The 23,019-nt window shown below is 39.3% G+C and overlaps 2 protein-coding genes across 4 annotated transcripts; one reads left to right on the forward strand and one right to left on the reverse strand.

The window, feature by feature from the left end:
• Window positions 1-25: 25 nt before the first annotated feature.
• Window positions 26-6,255, reverse strand: klhl26 (kelch-like family member 26). Of its 2 annotated transcripts, XM_044043161.1 has the most exons (3): window positions 5,970-6,254; window positions 4,074-4,256; window positions 26-3,658 (listed from the first exon to the last, which is right to left on the reverse strand). In XM_044043161.1, exons 1-3 carry the CDS (start codon window positions 6,041-6,043, stop codon window positions 2,068-2,070), a joined length of 1,848 nt encoding a protein of 615 aa, XP_043899096.1. In that variant the 5' UTR covers window positions 6,044-6,254; the 3' UTR covers window positions 26-2,067. The 2 variants fall into 2 exon arrangements, with proteins under 2 accessions (XP_043899096.1, XP_043899097.1); XM_044043162.1 differs by lacking the exon at window positions 4,074-4,256 and having other exon boundaries at window positions 5,970-6,255.
• A 2,518-nt stretch (window positions 6,256-8,773) lies between these two features.
• On the forward strand, window positions 8,774-15,096 carry LOC122780499. Of its 2 annotated transcripts, none has more exons than XM_044043488.1 (5): window positions 8,774-9,020; window positions 10,651-10,974; window positions 11,618-11,770; window positions 13,141-13,190; window positions 13,598-15,096. In XM_044043488.1, the coding sequence occupies exons 1-5, from the start codon at window positions 8,951-8,953 to the stop codon at window positions 13,751-13,753; spliced, it is 753 nt and encodes a 250-aa protein (XP_043899423.1). In that variant the 5' UTR covers window positions 8,774-8,950; the 3' UTR covers window positions 13,754-15,096. The 2 variants fall into 2 exon arrangements, with proteins under 2 accessions (XP_043899423.1, XP_043899424.1); XM_044043489.1 differs by having other exon boundaries at window positions 13,601-15,096.
• Window positions 15,097-23,019: the final 7,923 nt, after the last annotated feature.

Genomic DNA, 23,019 nt, shown 5'->3' on the forward strand with positions numbered 1-23,019 from the left:
AGGAAAAACAAAAGCACCAGAGGGGTAATTTTAAAAATATGATATACCTTTAATAAAGGATGCAGATAAAGCTACACAAATGTTTACATTCCCCTTTGACAGCAAGTCATTTCCTCTATATTGCACTTCAACAATATACAATGTGCTTTCACAGGTAGAGCAGGCCAAAGACACACAAAGGCAAACAGGCGACATGAGAACACTTAAATAATAACACAAACTTTCAGCTTGCGTCTTCCTTATTTACACATTAAGTACATCAACAACTTCAGCAGCAAAATCAGATGTCTTATAAATCCTGCTGTAAAAAAGTGCAAACATTTAGTCAAATGACAACACAAGCTGAGACAGTTGTGTCCTGGATGTGTCTCGTCTGGATTCCACTCCACCCTGTATTCAAAAACAACAACGTCATGTCAGTTTGCAAGAACAAAATTATGTTTTAAAGAGTCTGACTGTACAGATTAGCGTCAGTTTTAAATGTTACACCACATGGACAACAGTATGTACTGAATGGAATGCAACATGACTCACAAACAGCAGTGCACACACAGACATTACAGTGGAGTCACATTAAACATTTATGTAGCTGCCTACAGTAGTTTGTGGTGTTGAGGTGGAGGTTTTCAGCTCAGGAAAAAATGGGGGCAGTAGCAAATAAAGTCAAACAAACAAACAAAAACATTAAGAATGTGATGTCACATCGTATAAATTAGTTGAGACGTGGTAACAAAACTTGTGTATACTGTGCAACCATTTCTGTACATTGATATGTCCTTTGGTGATTGGCGCCTTTAACAAGATATGCAAATACAATAAGATACAATTTTTTGTTATCTTTGTGGTTTGATTGACAAAAATCACAGTAAAGTAGGGCCGCAACAATTGTTCAAAAAATTGATTATTAATCAAAGAAGGTACATTAATTGTCAACTATTTTGATAACCGATTAATCAGCTTGAGTATTTATCTGATTTTTCAGCTTCTTAAATGTGAATATTTTATGGTTTCTTTGCTTCACACAACAAAGAAATCCAAATGAACAAAAACAGAAGACATTCAAGAGTATAACTTAGTAAAAAACGTTCAACATTTTTCAACATTGCCTGACATTTTATGGCCGAAACGAGTACTCGGTGGATCGAGGAAATAATCGACAGATTAATCGATGATGAAAATAATCATTAGTTGCAGCCCTATATTAATAACACTAAAACATTATGTTTGAGTCTTTGCACAGCAAATATTAACTCACATTCATTTCAAAATCACACCTACTTTAATGGTGAAATCAAAGAGTCTATTTGTGCCATAAAAACGTTCAAATTTTATCCACCACATGAGGGTCACGGGGGGCTGGAATGAATCCCAGCTAACATAGGGCGAAAGGCGGGATACACCCTGGACAGGTCACCAGTCCAACAACCATTCACTCTCACATTCTACAGTTTATTTGGAGTGTCCACTTGTTTTTGGATTGTAGGAGGAAACTGGAGCACCCAGAGAAGTCCAAACACACACACACACACACACACACACGGCGACAACATGTAAACTCCACAGAGAAAGGCCCTCGGTCAAAGCGGGATTTGAACTCCTGACCTTCTTGTTGTGAGGAAGCAGCACTAGCCGTGCTGTAACACTTTTAACATTGGTTATTAATCACATAGTTGTGACATGAAATTTTGTGTTTAAAATTTCACTGGTGCTTTTCTAGAAGGCAGACAGTATTTTTCCAGCTCATTTGCCAGTAATCTTCCTGAAAGGAGAGAGTAAAAAAGAATCAAAGAATGATATTTACATAATTCCTAAGACTCATCAATGAATTTAAAGTCTATATTCAATAGCTTATTTCTGTATCATAAAATACAGTAGGCTGTAAAATACAGCCTATTGATTCCGAAAAACAAGAGAAGAAAATAATATGCAACTGCTGCTAAGTAGCTTTAAAGTCCATTGTCCCAGTTCAATTCTTAAATGCACATGCACATACATTATGTTCACAACTTGTGATAACTCAAAGGTTGCAGACAGAGTACATGTAATAGAAACCCTCACAGTCGCACGTTAGCATTGTGTGGCATTTTGTGGAAGTATAACTGTTGAACAAGCAATGCCAGCTAAAGACTCCGGGAAGTGCAGATCCCGTTCCCACTCATCTGTCTCTGTGTTGTAGACCTGCACAATGCTTGTGACGTTGTCCAGGTGCCAGTTGTATCCTCCCACAACAAAGATCTTTCTGTCCAGTAGGCAGCAGCCTGCCTCAGACTGCCCAACTCTCATGGGGCTGACAGTGGTCCACTGGTCATTCTCTGGAATGTAATACTCAACTGCCAGAACATCAAAACAGCGGTCCTCGTGGTCCACATGGTCCATGCGACCACCCAGAGCATACACTCGATCCCTAGTGCTGATCATGGTGTGCAACACTCTGGCTTCATTCATGGGAGCTCTAAATTCCCACTGATCTGACAGTGGATCATAAAAGTGAAGAGTTTTCTTGTCATCCAGTGAGACGCCATAACCCCCGGAAATATACAGTTTTTCTGCGCAGGAAGTTCCTGCATGACCCCAAATCCTGCGTTTTAATGGTTCCACATAAATCCACTCATTCTTCTTTGGACAGTAACATTCCACAGATGACAAACTTCCGGATCCATTGCGCCCACCAGTGGCATATAGCTGGCCCTGCAACACGTTGAGCTGAAACTGAATACGGGCCTCCTGCATGGACTGGATGCGTAGCCACTGGCTCATGTGTGGGTCATAGCGGAAACAGCTGTCCACTGCACCCTCACCGCTGCGGTACTGAAAGTGCTGTCCACCAACAATGTACACAAAGTTATCTAGTATGGCTACACAAGCGTGGCTACATCCCGTGTCCATCTCTGTCAGCTCTTTGAACTGGCGGGAAGTAATGTCAGGGAGATAATACATCTTGGTGCTCACTGTGCGGTCGTTATCTGTATACGGTGTGCCACCAAAGGTGATGAGTGATATGACATCAGAGCGAACGAGTGTCCGTAAGGACTGCATCTCGTGCTGCCGGAAGGGAAGGATCTGGTAATTGAAGGCCTCAAGGAGATACTGGCGGCACAGCACATCCTCCACCATTATATCCACTGTCTGAACGCTGTCCACCAGCTCCGATGAGCGCATTAGTGGGAAGCGGACATGGCAGAGGACATTGCTGGCTTGAGCCCGACGAGCCTTGTCATACTGGAGCCACCTGATGGCGGCATGGAAGAGATCGATCTCACTGCAGCTCCTCACTTTGTTGCTCTGCAGGAAGAAGATGAGGCGCTCCATGGGAATGTGCAGGAAATCCTCCTCCTCAGCAATCTGGAGGAAGTGACGAAAGGTGAAGGCATCCACAGACTCCTTTAGGGAAGACAGACTGAAGGTGGTGGCCATCTGGCCAATATGTAAGCAAGTCTCCACACTCATTGCAGACTTAAGGAACTCCTCACAGAGCTCAATGACAGGGACCATCTGAAGAAACACAGCTGCTCCGAGGACATCCTGAATACAGTCCAGGTCTAATGTGACTTCTGCACTGTAGGCAAAGTCAATTATATGTTTTAGTCCACGCGCTGACAAACCCCTCAGCTCAATGGTGTCTTGTTTTGACTCCCGCATTCCTCCGGTAAACATTGCCCTGAAGCACAAAAAAAGCATTACAATTCCATATCATATACAGTCATTACAAGTTTAAAGCATTTGTCTTCACTGAATATTTTGTTTAAGGATTGGTGTACATAGCACATTAAATCAAAATGACCATTTCAAGAAGAGATTTTTGTTTTCTTTATGGCAGCATTTCTGCATTAAATATCTGGAATATTAGATTAAAAAAGCCCAAATGAGTGCAAAGTTTTGCATTTTGTTTGATTGTGAGATTCTCATACTACTCCTCCCACTCCCAACTAAATAGCTTTGAGTGGAGCTGATCTATGAACTGCAGCTTGCTCTAACGGTGCACTCTATATAAATGGCTCTGGGTAAGGACATCCACTAAGTGCTTCTAATTTAAAATGTAAATGGACATTGAAAAGTCCTATGATTTCACGAACCTGAAGTAATCACTACAAGCCGCCAGCACAGCTCTGTGGACCTGGAAGCGCTCCTCATTGATGGCCAGCACGACGTCAAGTAGTTGGCCCTGTGCTCGCAAGACCGACAAGCCCTGAAGCAGGATGGCACTGTGGCTCTGAGCTGAGAAAGTACAGCGCAGGGTGCTATTCTTGTTAACCATACTGAAAAAGACAAAAAAGGCTTTGTCACATCAGTGGATCAAGGACTACTGCACCTTTCAGTACTTAAATTCTCAATGTTCTATTTTACAATTTTCATCAAAAGCACATGCTTCTACGTGGTCCAACATGTTGATCAAACGTGAAAATATTTGTGGTTTTCACACATCTGTGTCTGTCTGTCCAAATCACATCAAAGTCATCAAAGTCATTTTTTTTTTATCCTTTGACATAAAATGTGACATCACAGATGATTAAAGGAGGACACGGTTGTGTTTTCATATTTGAGGTGGTGATTTGCAAGCCACCGTATGCACTACAATAAACTTTAAGTGACCTCATGAAATGAAAATCCACATTTGCCTGTATAATATACATACAGATCCAAAAACCCTGTCCAAGTGAAAAATCATTTCAGATACGACAGTGCTCTTATACCTCAACATATTTCCTGAACTTTTTGTGTCTCCGTGCTTTGTGGATATGGATCCCTTTTCCCTCATCCAGCTGCAACCTTGGAAAATAACTAACAATAAAAACTCCCTTTTAAAGAAGCGTAAACATCCATGAAGCTAAATTATGGACTGGAATTTACATACAGATGCATCCAAAGCCCAGATCCTAAATCAGCCAGGTCTAGGCAATCAGCAGTCAATGGAAAAAATAATTATTTAAAACACGCTAACACACCATTCTGCCCCAAATATAAGATGATGATGTCGACACACACTCACACATAATTTTTTTTAATAGAACAAGTACTGATCCCTGTGAAGCAGCATAAAATTTGACTTTCAACAACTTTTGCTGTATATCTAGGACAATATTTTTGAGTTTGCGATCTTGGACACAGTATTCCACCATCACAACAGACATTTTTACTTTGTGGGAAAACCCCAGGTGTTATTTACTGATAACAGCAGCTTGGAGTCATTCTGTTTACATTCATCTTTTGTTTTCTATTTGTAACTTCACATATCACAGACTAGAAGAACACAAGAAGGATTAGTTAACAGAAATAGCAATTGGCAACTATATCAATTTACAAACAAACTGAGATAAGGAGCTTTATTTAAGAGGGACCTTGTCAAGACAGACAAATGACAGATTAAAGCCTTGAGGTTTAAACCTCAAACTGCAGCTGCTCTTAGTCCCATTGACTCAATTTCTCAGAGTAAATAAGCTGATTATAAAAGTAGTTAAGTAGTTAAAGTATAATAAAAAAATGAACATAAGCTCTTTTAAAATACCACCTTTTGCATTGCTTATGACATTTAAAAATATCTTCTACAACTTGTTAGAAATTTTGTGACATTTTTGTCGATTAATTGGTCAATAATAAACAAGTGCAATGTGCAGTCTCGTGCTTTATTACTGCAGGAAGATCAACTAGCTTGGTTGCATCTCCGTTACGAACAAAGTAACGTATTGTTTTAGCCATGGAGGTAAAAAAAAAAATGAACGTGTTCATGTCTGTTAACTGCTCTGAATGGCCAATATTTACATCCACGCTTTATTTCCACAGCTGGAAACCCAGACGGTCCGTTGCCGGGGGCCTGGTCAGAGCCTCGGTGATTCCTGGTGTCACGCCGCGGCGCCGGGACAGTCCAGCGGGTTCAGAGTGGGGCTGCAGTCCCGGAGCCGTGGCGTGACATCCACACCGACAGACCTGTTCAGCAGCGCGGGCACAGCACATCCTCTCTCCGCTTCACTCACCTGCTCTGCGACGGTTTCAAGGCAAAATCCCCGCCGTCCGACTCCGCCATGTTCGAGCACAGAGCCGCGCACATAGGGCATTTTCAGGACTTGTGTTGGGACAAGGTCAACGGCACCACTGACCCATTCATTGTGTGGTGAGAATGGACACCGCCTGATGTTGAAGCACAGAGAAAGAGCAGCCGTTTGTCTGTGTTCCAGACAGTGATGACCTCTCCATACCTACCGGCTGTTTACTACCTGTCCTCCCCCTGTACTGACAGTGTCTGACCATTGAGAGGCGCTACTGTGACATGGACCATCTAAGACAGGGTTCTCAAACTCAAATGACCTGGGGACCAATGAATGAGTATCTAATGTGGCCAGTATTTATTTACTTCAAAATAAAAGTTGCTCTGTTGATATGGACGTATATATAGTGGGGGGGCCACGAGTCCAGGGTGTCCAGATCCCAACAGTAAATAAAGGACAAAGAGAATCTTTATGTGGGACAATGTGGGAAGCACGTTATCAGTGCTGAGAAGTAGTGTAAACACAGGATTGACTGTAAAGTACACAACTCATGCTTTATTAAAGCTATGGATAATAAAATATACATCATTTATAAGTATAACTACATATAAGAAATAAATAACATTTGTAATTATGACTGCAGCTCTTGAATGTCCCACATTTGCAGACGTCTCACTTTATTACCATAATGTTTCCGTTGTCTCTGTCTGACTTCACACAAGACAAATCACGTTCTGTGTGCAGTGCAGGAGAATTTGTCTCCATGTTTCAGACACTTCCTGCCAATAGTTTGAAATTGGATTGTTGCACCCATTTTAAACTCAATGGACACTCCTTGTCTGCCACTTTATCTATCTATTTATCTAACACATGAGGGTCGCAGGGGGCTATAGCCAATCCCAGCTGACATAGGTTGAAAGTTGAGGTACACCCTGGACAGGTCACCAGTCCATCACAGAGCCAACATACAGAGACAAACAACCATTCACATTCATGTAATTCTACGGTTAATTTGGTGTGGCCAATTAACCACATCACAAAACCCACACGCACACCGGGATTCGAACTGGTGACCTTCTTTGTGAGGCAACAATGCTATCCACTGCGGAGACCGTTTCACAAATTTAAAGTAAAGAGATAGCATCCAGTCCAAGCTGATACAGGCAAAAGGCGGGTTACACGCTGGACTGATCGCTCGAGCCAACATACAGAGATGAACACTATTCACAGCCATATCTGTAGTCAATTTAGAATCTTCAAATAACTTAAACATCGGTCTGTGTGTCTCTGGACAGTACTTGGAGAGAACACATACATGAGGACATGTTCAAACTCCACACAGAAAAGCCCTTAGCTGAACCACTGAGCGTCTTGCTGTGAGGCAGCAATGCTAACCACCATTTCACCACATGTTGTCCCTCTTACTTCACCGATTTAGATTTGTATTACTTGAATAGGGGTAGCATTATTCCCAACCTCAGTTTCCCCTGAGTTGAGAAATATCTTCATTTTTCTTTGTTACTAGTCCACCAGTGACAATATCTTTCGAATATACTACCCCTATTTCTAGTAATACAAAGCTAAATGCAAATCGGAGATGTATTCCTTTAATCAAAATCTTAAACAATCAATAATCATTATGTTTGACCATAACTGAGAAACCCTATGTTGTGTTTACAAATAAACATTAGAATGTGGATTAGAAGTGGAAGGAAATGACCAGCGGCAGCCACATCCATGAGACAACAAGCAATTTAGGGTTAATCAGAGAGAATAGATAGTTGAAAAAGCAATGAGAAAAAAAGGTCTCACACCACTCTAAACAGACCACCTGAAGAAGTAGAGCAGTCATTGGTTCCCGGGCCTAATGGAGAACCATAAATAAATCAGCTCATCACACACACACACACACACAAACAGAGAGAGAGCGATAAACACAAGGAAAAGGGAGAGTATGATTCTGGGGTTGTAACACCCTTACACCACAGTTATCTGATTTAGTGGTTAGACCATGGGGGTCTTCCTCTGTGCAAAGTCACGCTGAGTTTAAAGTGATGTTTCCGTGGGAAGATGAGAGCATGAGCTGCAAGGAAATTATCACCTCCGTCCTAAACCACTGCAACCAAATACCCAACTAATAAAATACACCAACACTGTTTGTCTTAAAATTATGAAATTGTTCCTTCACAGCCACCAAACTTTCTTTGTTGTGGTAAAAAAAATGTCCATGTATAAATGTGTGTGTGTGTGTGTGTGTGTGAGTAATGCATTGTAATTTTCTAGATTTCTAGAGGATGGGTTAAATGCAGAAAATAAATTTCCCTGTGAGGATTAGTAAAAAGTTTGTTATTAATCCCATATCTTGAATGCATTTTGTTTTTGTTCTCATTTGACTTTTGTTACATATTGTTCAACGATCCACTGATTTTCTGACTTTATGAGTTTAATTTCTTCTTAGTTAATGTTGCAAACTCTCAAAGTTAGAGATTTCAAATCCTCTACAGCCAGAAACAAAACTGCTCACACGTCTAAAAATAGAAATATGGGGTTTTTCTTTTCTTTTCTGTTCTGTTCTTTTCTACTCGTGAACTCAGTCTTTAAGACAAAACATGGGCCATGCTATAGTAAACCTTTAGAGAGGTTAAATTAAATTCCACATTCATACATGTAGTAAAACCTCAAATATGAAGAAAACTGTAGTTGCTCTTCCTGAATTTTCATGCACCATGTGAGTGACAACATGTCTGCACCACATTTTCATGACCGTCTTTGAAGTCTCACGTTACAGGAGGCGCTTGTGATGCTATGTGATGATAGGTGTATAAATCAGTGATTGAGCAAGTTCCTGTCTGCAGTTTCCTCCTGTCAGGCACACAAACTGCTGTTTGACTTTAAAAAAATAAACCCTAAAGGAGTGATAAAACATTAGCCAGCTCAAAGACTCAGGCGTGCAAGCCTTTCTTTCTACCATGGTTGACAACCTCATCACAAAGCCACTTGGATTGGTGTTGCTCGCCACCGCACACATGGTTTGCAATGGTAAGCTGTTTTTCCTTAGAGGTAATGTCGTGTTTCACCTTCACTTTTAAGTTTACTACAACTTACTTTTGCATTTATAACCATTTTTAACCATAGTTAAAGCACGTTTCTTTTATATATACAAGTAAAGCTTGTTGTTACCGCCTTTGCAACTTTTCTACCATAAACCTTATTATCAGGACCAGTAGTCCTCATGGATCCTACATTCCAACACTTGACTGACTGCAATTAGCACGGCTGCCAACATGTTTAATGTATATACATGTACCATTTATCTGTTTTCATGCACTAAATTTATATTTATCTTTAACTCGCCTGTGTGTTGTTATTGAATTGAATTGAATTGAATTGAATTGAATTGAATTGAATTGAATTGAATTGAATTGAATTGAATTGAATTGAATTGAGACCAAAACAAGGATTCTAATGAGACTGAACCTCATTTTCGAGGAACTGGTTAAGTTTAGGGCTAAATCTGTTTGTGTGTGTGTGTGTGTGTGTGTGTGTGTGTGTGTGTGAGTGATACAGTAGCTATACTTATTGTGTCAAGTCTAAAATCCCCCAGCTAATAATAGTGTAAAATACAAGCTTGTGCTTGTATTTGAGATTAATAATAGCTGTGTCCACAACAGTTATTTGTGAGTTGCAACCGTTGCGAGGAAATGTCCTCGCATATGAACACATGAAAGCTTGTTTCCAGAGATAATGTTAAAAATGTTTATACAGACATCCCATCACACATGTCCTCACATGCAACGTATAAAATGTTTGCACTGTTGAGTTTTCAAGTTGGGGAACAATACTTGGCATCTGCCAAGAAAATGTGTTGTGAGCTTTCTTGTCCATTTCATTTATTTACTTTGTTCTTTTATATAAATATAAACTGTATATATAAAAGAATTACACTTTAATTTGATTATTTATAGTTGATGATTCATAGGAATGAGATGTATCTCCGGCCACAGTAGAATCCCAGGTGATGGACAATATATTTACACCAAATTGAATCACTTTTCCTGCATTTGATAGTTATTAGATTTATTATTTAATTATTATTTCAAAATCTAGAACCAAAAGCAGGATTTAAACCATGCACGTTTGCAATTCCATTTTTACAAATTTAACCACTTCCTCATTCAGATGGGAGGAGGATGTTCAACATGAAAATGGACTGACTTTTTTGGGGGGGATTTGGGGGGGAGCTTTTTAAAGGATTGGGGAGCCTTGCAGCGAGAAGACCCGGGTTCGAGCCCGGTTGGAACAAGGGCCTTTCTGTATGGAGTTTGCATGTTCTCCCCGTGTGTGCGTGGGTTCTCTCCGGGTACTCCGGCTTCCTCCCACAGTCCAAAAACATGCAGTGTGGGGATTAGGTGAATTGGACACTCGAAATTGATCGTAGGAGTGAGTGTGAGAGTGAATGGTTGTTTGTCTCTAGTTGTGTGTGGCCCTGCGATGGACTGGCGAACTGTCCAGGGTGTACCCTGCCTATCGCCCGATGTAGCTGAGATTGGCACAGCACCCCCCGCGACCCTCTGGTGGAGGATAAAGCGGTAGATGATGACTGACTGACTGACTTTTAACCACACAGACCCTGTCACTTACACACAACTTTTGTTTTGTCCCGACACAGGCCCTGGTCAAGCAGAGGTCACCGGGACCCTCGGCAGCAACGTCACCCTTCAATTCACATTCAATGACACCGTCGTTAGTAATCACAGTTATTTTGCTATTTATATAACCGGCCTTAAAAAGATTGCTGAGTATAACAGCAAAGGTGGCATCGGAGGAGGTGTTTTTGATATTTACCAAAACACATCCATACGATACCACATCACAAGACTCAAACAAAATCAAAGTGGGATTTACTGGGCCAGCTTGTTCTTAGGCTCTGGTCTTCCAAAAGAAAGCAACAAAGTGCACCTTATCGTCCAGTCGGAGAACAGAAACAACACAGGTAAAGTCTGACTTTAATGTTAAGACACTGACACCAATCTATCACTATAAAGGGAGGACACTGTATGTCTGTAGTGTGTGTAGTACAAGAGGATTAACATGTTTTTTAGCTTTTTAGTTTTTATTTAGTCTGTAAATGAATGATGAATTAATATGGTATAAAGGTCTCGCAGTTCACTTAGTTACCTGTTACCCACCATTCTATCTCAGAGATATGTTTTTTTGTTTAATTTACCAAGTAAATATGTATCCAACAAATTATCCTTCAAATTAAGCGACCCGTTAAAGCTGACATGTCCATGTTTTACGACCTAAAGAACTAAAGCACTATACTGTGCACATTTAAGATTTATGTATCTTTAGTATGAATGACTGGACTTTCAAAGGGTAGTAGAAAATAGAAGAACTGCAAAATAGCTGCTGTACATTCTCATTGACTCACATATGAGACACTGTCATGTCACGCTACGACTTCTTCCTTTGTATTCCAATAAAAGGTGGTTGTACACATTCCCAATTAAACGGGGGACCAATTTAGGTCAATTCAAAACTGCTGTGGCCCCACTTGTTAAAAACAATGACATCTTTGTTATTTCTTTGAGGCATTAGTGTGTATTTTCATAATTTCCTTTTGACTCCTACAGATTCTCCACTGCCAAACAACACCAGAAAGATCGAAGAGCGTGGAAGTCCCGGTGTATTTTCCTTTCACATCGTCACTGTCCTCGTGGTTTTGTCTGTTGTGCTGTTAGCTGCAGTGCTTCCCTTGTTCACCTGGTGTCTCATGAGAGCCAAAGGTAGGGAAAGCTACTCTCCAAAAACAGCACTTTTTTTTTCCAAGTCTGACTAAATGTATAATTCATGGTTTTCATGGATACTCTGTTCTGTCCAGAGTCAGTGAGAAAGATTTATTTAAGACGACAGTAGTCGTAGTCTTTCAAGTGAGCGAAGAGCTGATAAGAAGAATTATTATTACATGGAAAATATGTGCAGCTGTGTGGTTAAATGCTCAAAAATGCAAACCAGGTTGCAGTTTCACTTCCTTTTGATACATGTGATGATTCACATCATTTGAAACGTTGTCCTCCCTCAAAGCAGGCACATCTAAAATATACGTGCCTACTATCACTGAGAGGAAAAAATGCATTGCGTTATTTTGTCACTATTATGAGAACACTTTTATTCAGAGACAAAAAAAACCTCTGGCCTACTTTGAGCAGGAACAGCCCCTGTGACCTCAGACACCACATTTGACAATTTCCCGTACGTGTACACAAATGCAAGTTTTTTGCTGACTCCTAAATCATGTCATGCTAATGTGGCACAGTATTGTCCACAGACAGAACTGTTTTAACCACTGGGAGTTGCATAGATGCAAATGCACTGAGAGATGATCATCAAACCTTTTTTTACCTGCATGGTTCGACACAATTCATATCAGGGCTTCATCTTTATTTTAGGTCACTCTGAAATGTACAGGCAATGACAACCAAGTCTCTTTTATTTACACTGTATACAAAAGTGGACTTCCAGTCTTCCAGTTGAAAAAAAGGCCCTCTTTTTTAAGCCTCAAGATCTGTGGCTGGTGTCCACTAATGTATTTATTTTCTTCTAAAATGGGAACATATTTTACAAACTTGACATGAAGGGTAATTAGTGAAGACCTGAGAACAGCGATTTAGACATCGAACTCCCTAGTGAAATGTTTACCTTTTCTAAATCAAGTGAGATGTAGACTTCCATTCATGCTATTTGGAGGTTGTTTCTTTTTAAAGAGCAGATGTATTTGTACATGCATGATTGTACCAAACCTAGGAAACACTTTTCAACTACAGGAATTAATGTGACTTCAGTAGCTTTTGTACCTCACATGTAGAGGACGTAGTAAAATTATTAATTCAAACAGATGACATTCAAGATTCGATGAGTTAATTGTCATTATGTGCAGTAAGAAAAATGCGTTTCTCAGGAGTTAAAAGTCAAAAGAAATTATAAGTAATTAAAGAACTCACAGGAAATAGACATCTGTTATACAATGAATTTTAAGTACGGGTCATGAGGTAGTTGATACATGTCCATTTATTGTTACTCCTATCACACATGGACGTTAATGCTCCTTATTTGATTGCTTGACTCAATAGTTCACTTTTCTTTGCTTCTTTTACAGACACACAACAGCAACAACAACCACAACAAAACTCTAATATCACTGTACAGGTAAGAACGCTCTCACTGTTGATGCATGTCAAACACAGATGGAAAATCGGAAGAATCTCCTCAGCTTTTACAGCAAAACTCAACATCGTTAGTACAGAAATAAGTGCAGTACATGGGATATAAAGCTAAGTCAGGCCACATTATGAAAAAACGGCAGTTAAAGAGCAAACAAAGATCAAAACCAAGAAACTGCTTTAACAGACACTGGGATGAAGGCAAAGAGAATGAACACACACACACAGAAGGGAGGAGAGTAAGACACAGGTGTGAGTAATTAGGGTGGGGAGCTTGAAACTTGACAGGACGCGGGGAATGACAACGGACTACCAAAATAAAACAGGAGATTACAAAAAAACTAAAAAAGTAACAGAAGCTTGACAGAGCCTGACATACTGTCATTGTCTCAGCAGGAAACAGTTGAAGAGGCCACCAGTGTATCTCCACCCTCTCTGGTCTACAGCGTCCTGGACTTCCCCAGAAGATCTCCCACACCTTTGCACGTAGACCCATACAATACGGAGTATGCTAATGTTAGCTATCTGCCGGAAAAGCGACGCATGTGATCGTCAACTTAATGCAAAACTGTTTGTCGGTGGCGTCATGAGGAAAGGTTTGACACATGATTTATACACACTGTATACCGTGTATGTAAAATATACAGTCACTGTTCCGCAGGATTGAATGGTAGCAGTTACTATAGTTTCAGTAATTACCCAAATATTTATTTGTCTTGGTTTTGTGTGCTCACTTCTATCAAGTGGCCCAGTGCAGTTCAGCTTGCCACAGTGACGTTTGGAGCAATGTATGATGTCACCTTATTAAAGTAGCTGCATCAGCTACTTTAATAAGGTGACATCATACCAAACATTGTGGTAACATAACACAGTTATCGCTGCACGCTGACATTTTTAACTGAAATTAAACACAAATGGTCTTAGCGTAAGTCACAAACAAAGAGAACATCCTAGTAGCTAAGGCTTAGCTCCATTATTGTTGTCATTATGGGTCAACGTTCATATTTCAGTATGACATTCAAAACATTTTGAACTGATGGACGTGCGGACGTATGAAGATATTTGTCAAAAACACTGATTATTGCAGAGCTGAACTTTGACTGAAAGTATGAACATAGTTCTGTCATCATCATAATTAGAACTACACTAGAGACTGTGGTTGGATGAGAGACAATTGTTCAAGTGTTCACTCTTGAACAATTGTATGTAACTAGCTCACATTCATTTGAACGTTACAGCAGTGAATATAATGTGCCTTTAACCCGTCCTTTTTCACACTGTCTTCTTAGCCATCCTGTCGGATTTGATAGTAAATACTTTTTTTTAGTTTTGGTTTAATTCTTTCATTTATCAGTTTTGACTCATCAGCTTTCCTCTGTTAAGAGCCAGATGTGAAATGAGCTCATCAGCACAGTACTGTCATACCACACACAATTTATAAGGCCACACCAGTTTTACACTCACGCAGTAACTACATGATATTATCTCACTACCATTTTCCACTGCAAAGCATCCGATGTTCTCTTTTTGGCTTATAGACAGCTGTTGATTGGTGTACTGTAGTTCTCCTTGTCTCCATGTATTATCATGTTTGTTTGTTTGTTTGCATTATGTTGAGTTAAACATTTCTGTCAAACACAAAAGAAGTTGTTCAACTCACACCGTGTTTCTCAAGAAGGGAAACCACCAAAACAAGTCAGTGAGTTATGATGGTGGTTTTTCCAACGACGGTCACATTTTCCTGCAAATCAAACACAGAGTGAAGATGTCACGCGTCTTGGTGGTAAAAGTGCATCTAAAAGCATGTTTCTTGTCTTGCTGTGGTGTGTTGATATTGAACCATAGCTCAACAGCATGAACATATCCTGTTAATAAACGTTTTTTTGTGTAAATAATTGTTGTTGTTCACTGGCGTTGAATTGCTGTATGTATGATGCAAATGCTATAGTTCAGCGTTTAACAGCCGGTATTAATAGATGTTTTCTTTCACTCAGTTTCATTTCATGGTAATTAACTTCTAATCAAACTATTGGCCAGTAACTTTTTCTACAACCCTGACATGTAGAATAGAAGAAAGGTTACTGCAGTAACTGTAAAATACTAATTTGCACCTCTGATAGAAACTGAAAAGGTTATTTATTATCTCTATCCATTTGACATTTACTGGATTATTGCTCAACAAATCTGTGCTTGAAATAATCTGACATGGTAAATATGTGCCAGGCGGACATGTTAGTGTTTGAGGCAAAACATGCTTTTTGTTTGTTTGTTTCCCAAAAGCTTCAAACTGTTATTTTATGACATATAATTGTACAGTTTAAAATTGTCTTGAAAAACAATCACCATACATTTAAATAATCTTCATCAAAAAACATGTGACATTTAATTGAACCGTCGCGGTACATAAGTATTTTATAGTCTTGGCAAAGGAAATAAATCCTAAAATGACGTCATAATCTTTAAATAAATGAATATGATTGATTAACTTCTATCAGCTCACTCTCTCAACCTCCACCTCTTGTTTCCACCTCCGGTTTAACTGGTTCACATGTTTATCTACAGGGATGGCAATCAAGAACCGGTTCTTCTTCAGAACCAGTGTGCAGTCAATTGATTCCTCTGAATCGTCAGTATGCCTGCTTAATGATTGCGCTTATCGGTTCCGCTCATTGCAAATGCGTCATGATGTCACGCGCACGCTGTGTTGTTTTGGTTCAGAACGCAGCAAACATGGCGCCCGAGGCAGAAGTGCTCTAAAGTCACTTGCAACACTTGTAAAGTTTCCATTTCGTCCAAAATGCAGAAACATTTGGCCACACAGCATGCAATTGCAGTCTGTGTTTTTTGTTTTTATGGCACATAATGGCAGTTGGGGTTAAAAAGCCAAACATTTATTTTTTTGTCTGGACCAAGTAATGTGAAAATCCGATGGTAAAGACAATTAATACAAACAAACAAATTTGTACTTATTCCCTCACCCAATGAGAATCGATAAGAGAATCAACAAGGAATCGGATCAATAAGCAATATCGTTTATGGAATTGGAATCGTCAAATTCTTATCAATTCCCACCCCTATTTGTCCACGACAGGCCCCTGTAGAAACATGGCATGTGGCGATTGTGGGAGACTATGATATTATTATAAATAGCTTATTTTAAGGCTAAATGAAAATAATACAATAACTATTATACAGCGATTATACAACACTGGTGTCATTTTTATGCATTGTAAATGCATATTTTTGCTTATAAGCCCCAGAAATATGACAAAATGTAACTTTAAACTTCTGGACATAAGACATTGTCTTCCTCATCCAGTCGTACACTGGACCATGCGGGGACTCACGTCTTTCTGCCCAATGAAGACCAAACTGCTGAAATTGGGGTTTAACCCATGGTGCTCACGTGGCACTTCTTATGTGTTGTTGAGTCAAAGTTATGATTCATCGCATTTTTAGTAGTGATTTAATATAATCCACTTATTATGCAGAATAGAAGAGTTGACCGTTTTTCTTTTCTTTTCGTTCATAAATACAAGCCAAGTGAACTTTGAACTGTGACGTATTTCCATATTTCACAAATTCAATCCGATTTTAAACATTTTCAGTACTTTTTGCTCAGGTGGGTTTATATAGTTGGTGAAAATGAAAGCCGTTTTTCATCAGATTGTCCATAGATTGTGCTGAAACACACATTGCACATTCTTATAACCTCTGTATAAACTGTACGTTTAAACATAGTAATGAAAATGCTCTGTGTTCTAAGGGTTTAAAAAAAAGAGAAAACAATATCAGTTATATCAGGAAGGTCAACTCGACTTTGTTGTCTTTTGTTAGTGAGTTTGTTTGCTGCTGTGCTCAGCGTGTTGCAGTTGTTGCACACAGAAAATAACGCGTTTGCACTTTGCACAGCATAACACCTACTGCACTAACAACCAAAAAAACCTACTTTTCCATAACAGCGCTGTTGGGTTTTTGCATCAACCTAGCAATATTTAAATGCAGCGACAAACAATGAGTCATTTTGTTCTATATTTTCCCCAAATTACACTACTTTATCAGTGTTACTGCATGATTACAACTTGATGTATGTTGCTCACTTCACTTCATCCGCATCTCCTACTGTGTTTCCTCGTTTTTGTCAGTCACTCTCCCCGCTTACTGCAGTCTCTCCCAAATGCTACTTTACAGACAACTCAGAATTCAGAATCATTTGGGTCCAGTCTTGAAAGCATTTTATTTAAATGCATCATCACTGAGAAGCAGATGCTCTGAAATCACATGACAGGACTTCGCAACACAGTCATTTTCCAAATAACCATATGGTTTGGATTTAGTTTTATAGTCTTGATGACCACTCAGAGCTGCGTCACACTCCAGTTTTTGCCCATTCACCCATTCTCCTCCATTCACTCACTCTTTCATAGACATATAAAACTACATAATCATTTAATTTAAATAAAACAAGTTTGAGCCGGCAGTAAACCTGTTTACTAGAAAGCTATAGTAAACAGGTTCTGTGCAGAAAACTATACATAAACACAAAGCGCTGTCTCAAGATCAGCCCTGTTGTTTGTTTCTTTGGTGCTGGGAGTTAATAAAAAATAAAAAATAAAAAAGCTTCATGTCAAAAAACACCTGTCATTTTGAATTTGTAATGACAATTCAGTACAGTGGGACGGTGAACTGACATGCACCCTGAAACTGAGAAAGATAAATGGAACTCAGCCATCATTAATTTGATGGTTTCCACCTGTGATATTTTTGCCCAAAGGGCCATTGATAAAGATGCTTGTCTGATGACTGACAGTGTTGTCATGGGAGCATTTAAACCACATGAATCATTGACTTTGTTTGTTGGTGTAGTTATAATGAACTGAGGGGTCAAACTCATTTTAGTTCAGGGGCCACATACGGCACAATTTGATCCCACGTGAGCCCGACCAGTAGAATAATAGCATAATAACCTTTAAACAACAAAGATTCCAAATCATTCCCTTTGGTTTACATTTAATGAAGTGTCTTTTTACTAAAGATATTATGAACAACCTGAGATTTTTGTGAGAGAAAAATAAATGCAATTTCAACAATATTATCCCTTAAGTTTAATATTGTTTACTATATTAATATTGGTTACAAAGCCTAAGTTTTCTATGTACACATGTGCATTACAACTTACGGATCATGAAACCTTAAGCCACAAGTATCTGAAATCCGAAACTGAAAAATATAGTATTTTCACACATTTATCCCGCAGGCCAGTTTTGACCGCCTGGACGGCCAATTGTGGGCAGCAGGCCATACGTTTGACACCCTTGTGTTAAGGTTCTTAGGAGATAAACCCACCAGGATGGGTTAAATGCAGACCTTTAGAAGTGAGAAATAGGGAAATCACCCAGCATTTGTGCAACAAATGTGTTTTTCTTCTAATAATTTCCCTTGTGATCAAAGTGTACCCCCACATATGTCTGTGTGGAGGCCACCGTTTATCAACTGCAGCCAGAAATGCATTGAAACACTAAGATTTTATGCTCCAGCTCCAGTTTCTACTGAAACCTTTACTGAGTTTGCTTCTCTTTTAGCCTCCTTTATTTGCCTGCTTGCAAACCCTGATGAGAATTGTGACCACATTTCTTCTTTTTTTATTACTGCATGTAGTTTTTAGGAGGCATTATTGTGAGTAACAATTGGAACAACACATATTTGGATTAAAATGTGACTATTCTGTTGGGGTGTAATCTGCAGAGCTGCTGAGCTGAAGGTGTGAGCTTCACATAGACGCTTGTTTCCACTGGCTCTCTGCAGAAAGAGCAGAAACGGTTGATGTGAGGTTTCTGATATCAGCAGGGGAAGTGAAGGCTATCTGATCTGTCTTACTTACCGCAGTCACATTTCTCCTATAATGTGAATGTGAAGCCGAAAGCGTCATCTGTTTTTCTTGTTGTTTTTGTCTTTTGACTTACGTGATTGTAATGTGACTTTTGAATTATTATCAAGTTATGACACAGTCTGAGGAACAGGCAAGGGAGAACCCAAAAGCAGGACAACGAGGCAGTCAAGTTTGTGGGGGAAAAGGCACTTTACTTTGTCCAACAGTCAAAACCAGGAAATCAGTCCAAAAACAGCCAAACAAACCCAACAAGGGGCAGGCAGTAATCCGAAGTCCATGACAGGCAAACAGGGTCAGGACAAAAGGCAATCTAGAAAATGCTGGAACGCTGGGCAGAAAAACTAACACACAAGACAATCTGGCAGGAGTCGAATGAAAATGGACTAGTATATAAACACAGAGGGACTAATGAGAAAATGGACTGCAGGTGAGGAGATGGGCGGGGGAAACCAGGTGAGGGAAATGAGTTGATTGCATGGCATAGAGGAAAGGCGGGATGACATGGACACAAATTAAAAAGAAAAGCAAAACTAAGAGTGTTAGTGTAACTACATTACAAGTTAACTGTGTGTGTTTAATTGTATTATGTCGTATCCATTCTCTCTAAGTGTATTGCTTTAACTGAATAGTTACAGTCCGTTTTATCCACGTGTGTATAGTTTCTAATTTGATCTTGATGAATGACACTGGATATTTATTAATGTCATTACTCTTTGATGACTGATGGACTCTGGCAAATACCATGCATTTATCTAAAATTTGTCTGGAACTAATAATATGGTACAAACACATACTGAGTGTACAGTGTTTTTTCCTGCCTTTCACTCGCAAACATACACGATACGTCCCTTTCCCTTTTTATATTTGCCATTTTCTCGATGTGTTGCTGCAGAGATGGTTTTCTCACCTGTGACTCTGACCTTACATCTCTGCTTTATTTTCCCCTAAATACAAAATTGACACTCTGTTCAATTACAAGGGTTAACCTTTATATGTCCTCAATCATTTTGTAGACCAAGTAAAAAAGAGACCTATGGGAGACTCTATAATGATCTATACAAGGGTTTCTCAATCCTGGTACTGGACACTCACTGCCCCGCTCCACCACACCCGATTTAAATAAATGGGTCGTTATCAGGCTTCTGCAGTGCTTTCTGATGAGCTGACGATTTGAACGATTGAGAAATTCTGATCGAAAGATTTTTAGATTGGAGCTGTTTTTAAGCGAGGTTTCACAAAAGGTTGCTTCTGCGAACTAATGTAATCAGCCATCTTTAGGGGGAGGGATAATATGTACAAAGCGTCACTTACAACTTCCATTAAGATATAAGTCAGCTTCTTACCGTCCGGCCAGTTGACACTACGGAAAATATTGCACTTTGTAAAGTAACACCATTAAAATGTCTGATATCAATCTAAAAGGTGTCTTTTAGTTTATGTTTTTGTAGTTAACCCCTGAGGGATTCTACAACGGAGTATTGGGGGCCAGACTGAAGAGAAAAAATAGTTTAATCTTTCGAAAAAAATGTAAAATTATGACGTTTATCTCGTAACATTATGACTTTTACTACTTTAATCTTGTAAAATTATGACTTTTGTAATATTACAACTTTATTCTTGAATGATTACGACTTTATCCTCGAAGGATTACGACTTTATTCTCATAATATTATGAATTTATTCTCGAAAGATTACGACTTTATTCTCATAATAGTACAACTTTATCACATATTACTTTATTCTCGAAAGATTAGGACTTTATTCTCGAAAGATTAGGACTTAATGTCAGCGTTGTGAGGGGACAACAAAAGAGCACTGCTGCATGCACCTCATTCACTAATTCATTCTTCTACTGCTTTATCCTCTACACAAGGGTTGCAGGGCCCTCTGTGCATGGCCTCTGCCCCAATTCTGTTATGTGTTGCTAAATATTACTTCTGCAGACACCAACTATGAAACAGCTCTGCATCTTTGGCTGACAGCTTACCAGAAATAGGTGGGCTGGTTTATTGAAAATCAGGAAGTGACTGTGCATAGTCAGTTCCCTGCTTTGCCTCATCTGTTGCAATGCCCCTAATCCAGGGTTTCTGTATCCTGGTCCTGGGGACCCACTACTGAAGCCTGATAACGACCCATTTATTGGAATCAGGTGTGTTGAAGCAGGGAAACATCTAAAACATGCAGGGCAGTGGATCCCTCTTTGAGAAAATAAGCTACTTCTAGATTCACTACACAGATGTTTTAACTGCCTGGTCATGGTGGAGGTTCTCAATGAATTAATTGTTCTAAATTTCTTTCATGTTTATTTTTAGTCTATTGTAAACAACATTACATAAAATAGTCACACTAACACACCTACGCACAAAAATGTCCTCATTAAATCTCATACAAATCAATTTTTGATGCATTGCAACTTTGCAATTTAAGAGTTAAAAACTTAATACTAAAAGGTATTAATGTTTATGTGTGATGAGGACTGATGTTGGTTTAAATGTTGTTTTTTACCAGGCTGCAAAAATCAAACCAAAAACAATCCAGTTTGCATGACGTATAAAGTCCTTTATTGTGTTTTTTTAGACCATAAAATGAAGGTGCATCATAACAAAAACTTAAATTGTGCATGCTCTCTGTGTGTTAATGTAACTTTTCTGAATTATCTAAGGGTTAAACTTCTAATCCCTGGGACAGGGCTATAAAGACCACAGGATCAAATAATACGAAAAAGAAAAAGGATACATACAATTTATTTTATTACACACCAACTTTTCCATATTCCTAAATGGTCACCACTGACTTTTGTGGCCTGAACTCAAATATGTTCACATATATCTGAAGAGGGATATACTTTTTATGTCAGTGAGATGCCCTCATACTTGGGGCTAAGTGCAGCTGAGACTGCACTCTGGTGGCAGTGAGTGACAGTGCTGGAAACCGTCATAGATTCGTTGATTCCTAATATTGTACTGCCATCTCACGGTCAACCTTGGTAATAAACTGAGTGTTAAAGAAATACCTCATTAATTACAAACATGTAACAGGCTTCAAGATGTTTATAGAAAATGATCCAATGCTCAAAGTTTGTTAGAGTACCAAAAAATACCATAACAGCATTAGAAACAGACTTCAAAAAGCATTGTTCAAGCTGTTGTATGTTGCTTTATTAAGATTATACGACATGCTTAAGTGCGTCGTGGCTGACTCATCTCTAATAGACGGTACAGGAACACTGCAGCAACAACAAAAATACACAACTGCCAGGCGAGTCTACAGTCTGAGGGGCTCCAAAAACACATCGTTTCACTGTTTTTGACAGGACGGACTGACTGAATTCAGGTCAACCATGCTCCGTCTCACAGAAAACTATTGTCCCACATAAGATTTCAGCCGTCTCTCCTCCTCCATACCTGTGTCAGGAACATTCTTAACCTATTATTAAATGAAAATAAACATGTAAGTGAATGAGAACGGCACACTGGAAATGTGGTGCTGTGGTTAGCTGCAGTCAAACACTTCTACTTCCTGTGTGGAGTTTTTCATGTGCTCTTCCTGTCTGTAAGGTTAACTTTTTATTGCTTGTGTCGTCGTTTCTTTGGCAGTAATAATATTTACATTTGTTGGAAATGATCTTTTACAAAGAACATGTCATGAAGTGTCTCTGGGCGGAGCTTGTACATAAGGGAGGGTCAGACTTGAGATGGACTGGCAGGTCAGTGTAGTGTTACTCTGGCATTGTAGCAGATATTAAAGTGGTGAAGCTGACTGGGGGACACAGCTTTTGATTTGCTTGACAGCTCACATTCCAACCCTCGGGTCAACAGCTCGGGATAGTGACTGTATCGATGAGATCGGAGATGAGAAGCAGCCACCATGAATTTCCACCAAGGAGAGAATTGGTTTGAGCGTCTCAAACCACTGGAGGATGGAG

The sequence above is a fragment of the Solea senegalensis genome, linkage group LG14 (genome assembly GCF_019176455.1).
Source record: "Solea senegalensis isolate Sse05_10M linkage group LG14, IFAPA_SoseM_1, whole genome shotgun sequence".
NCBI lineage: Eukaryota > Metazoa > Chordata > Actinopteri > Pleuronectiformes > Soleidae > Solea > Solea senegalensis.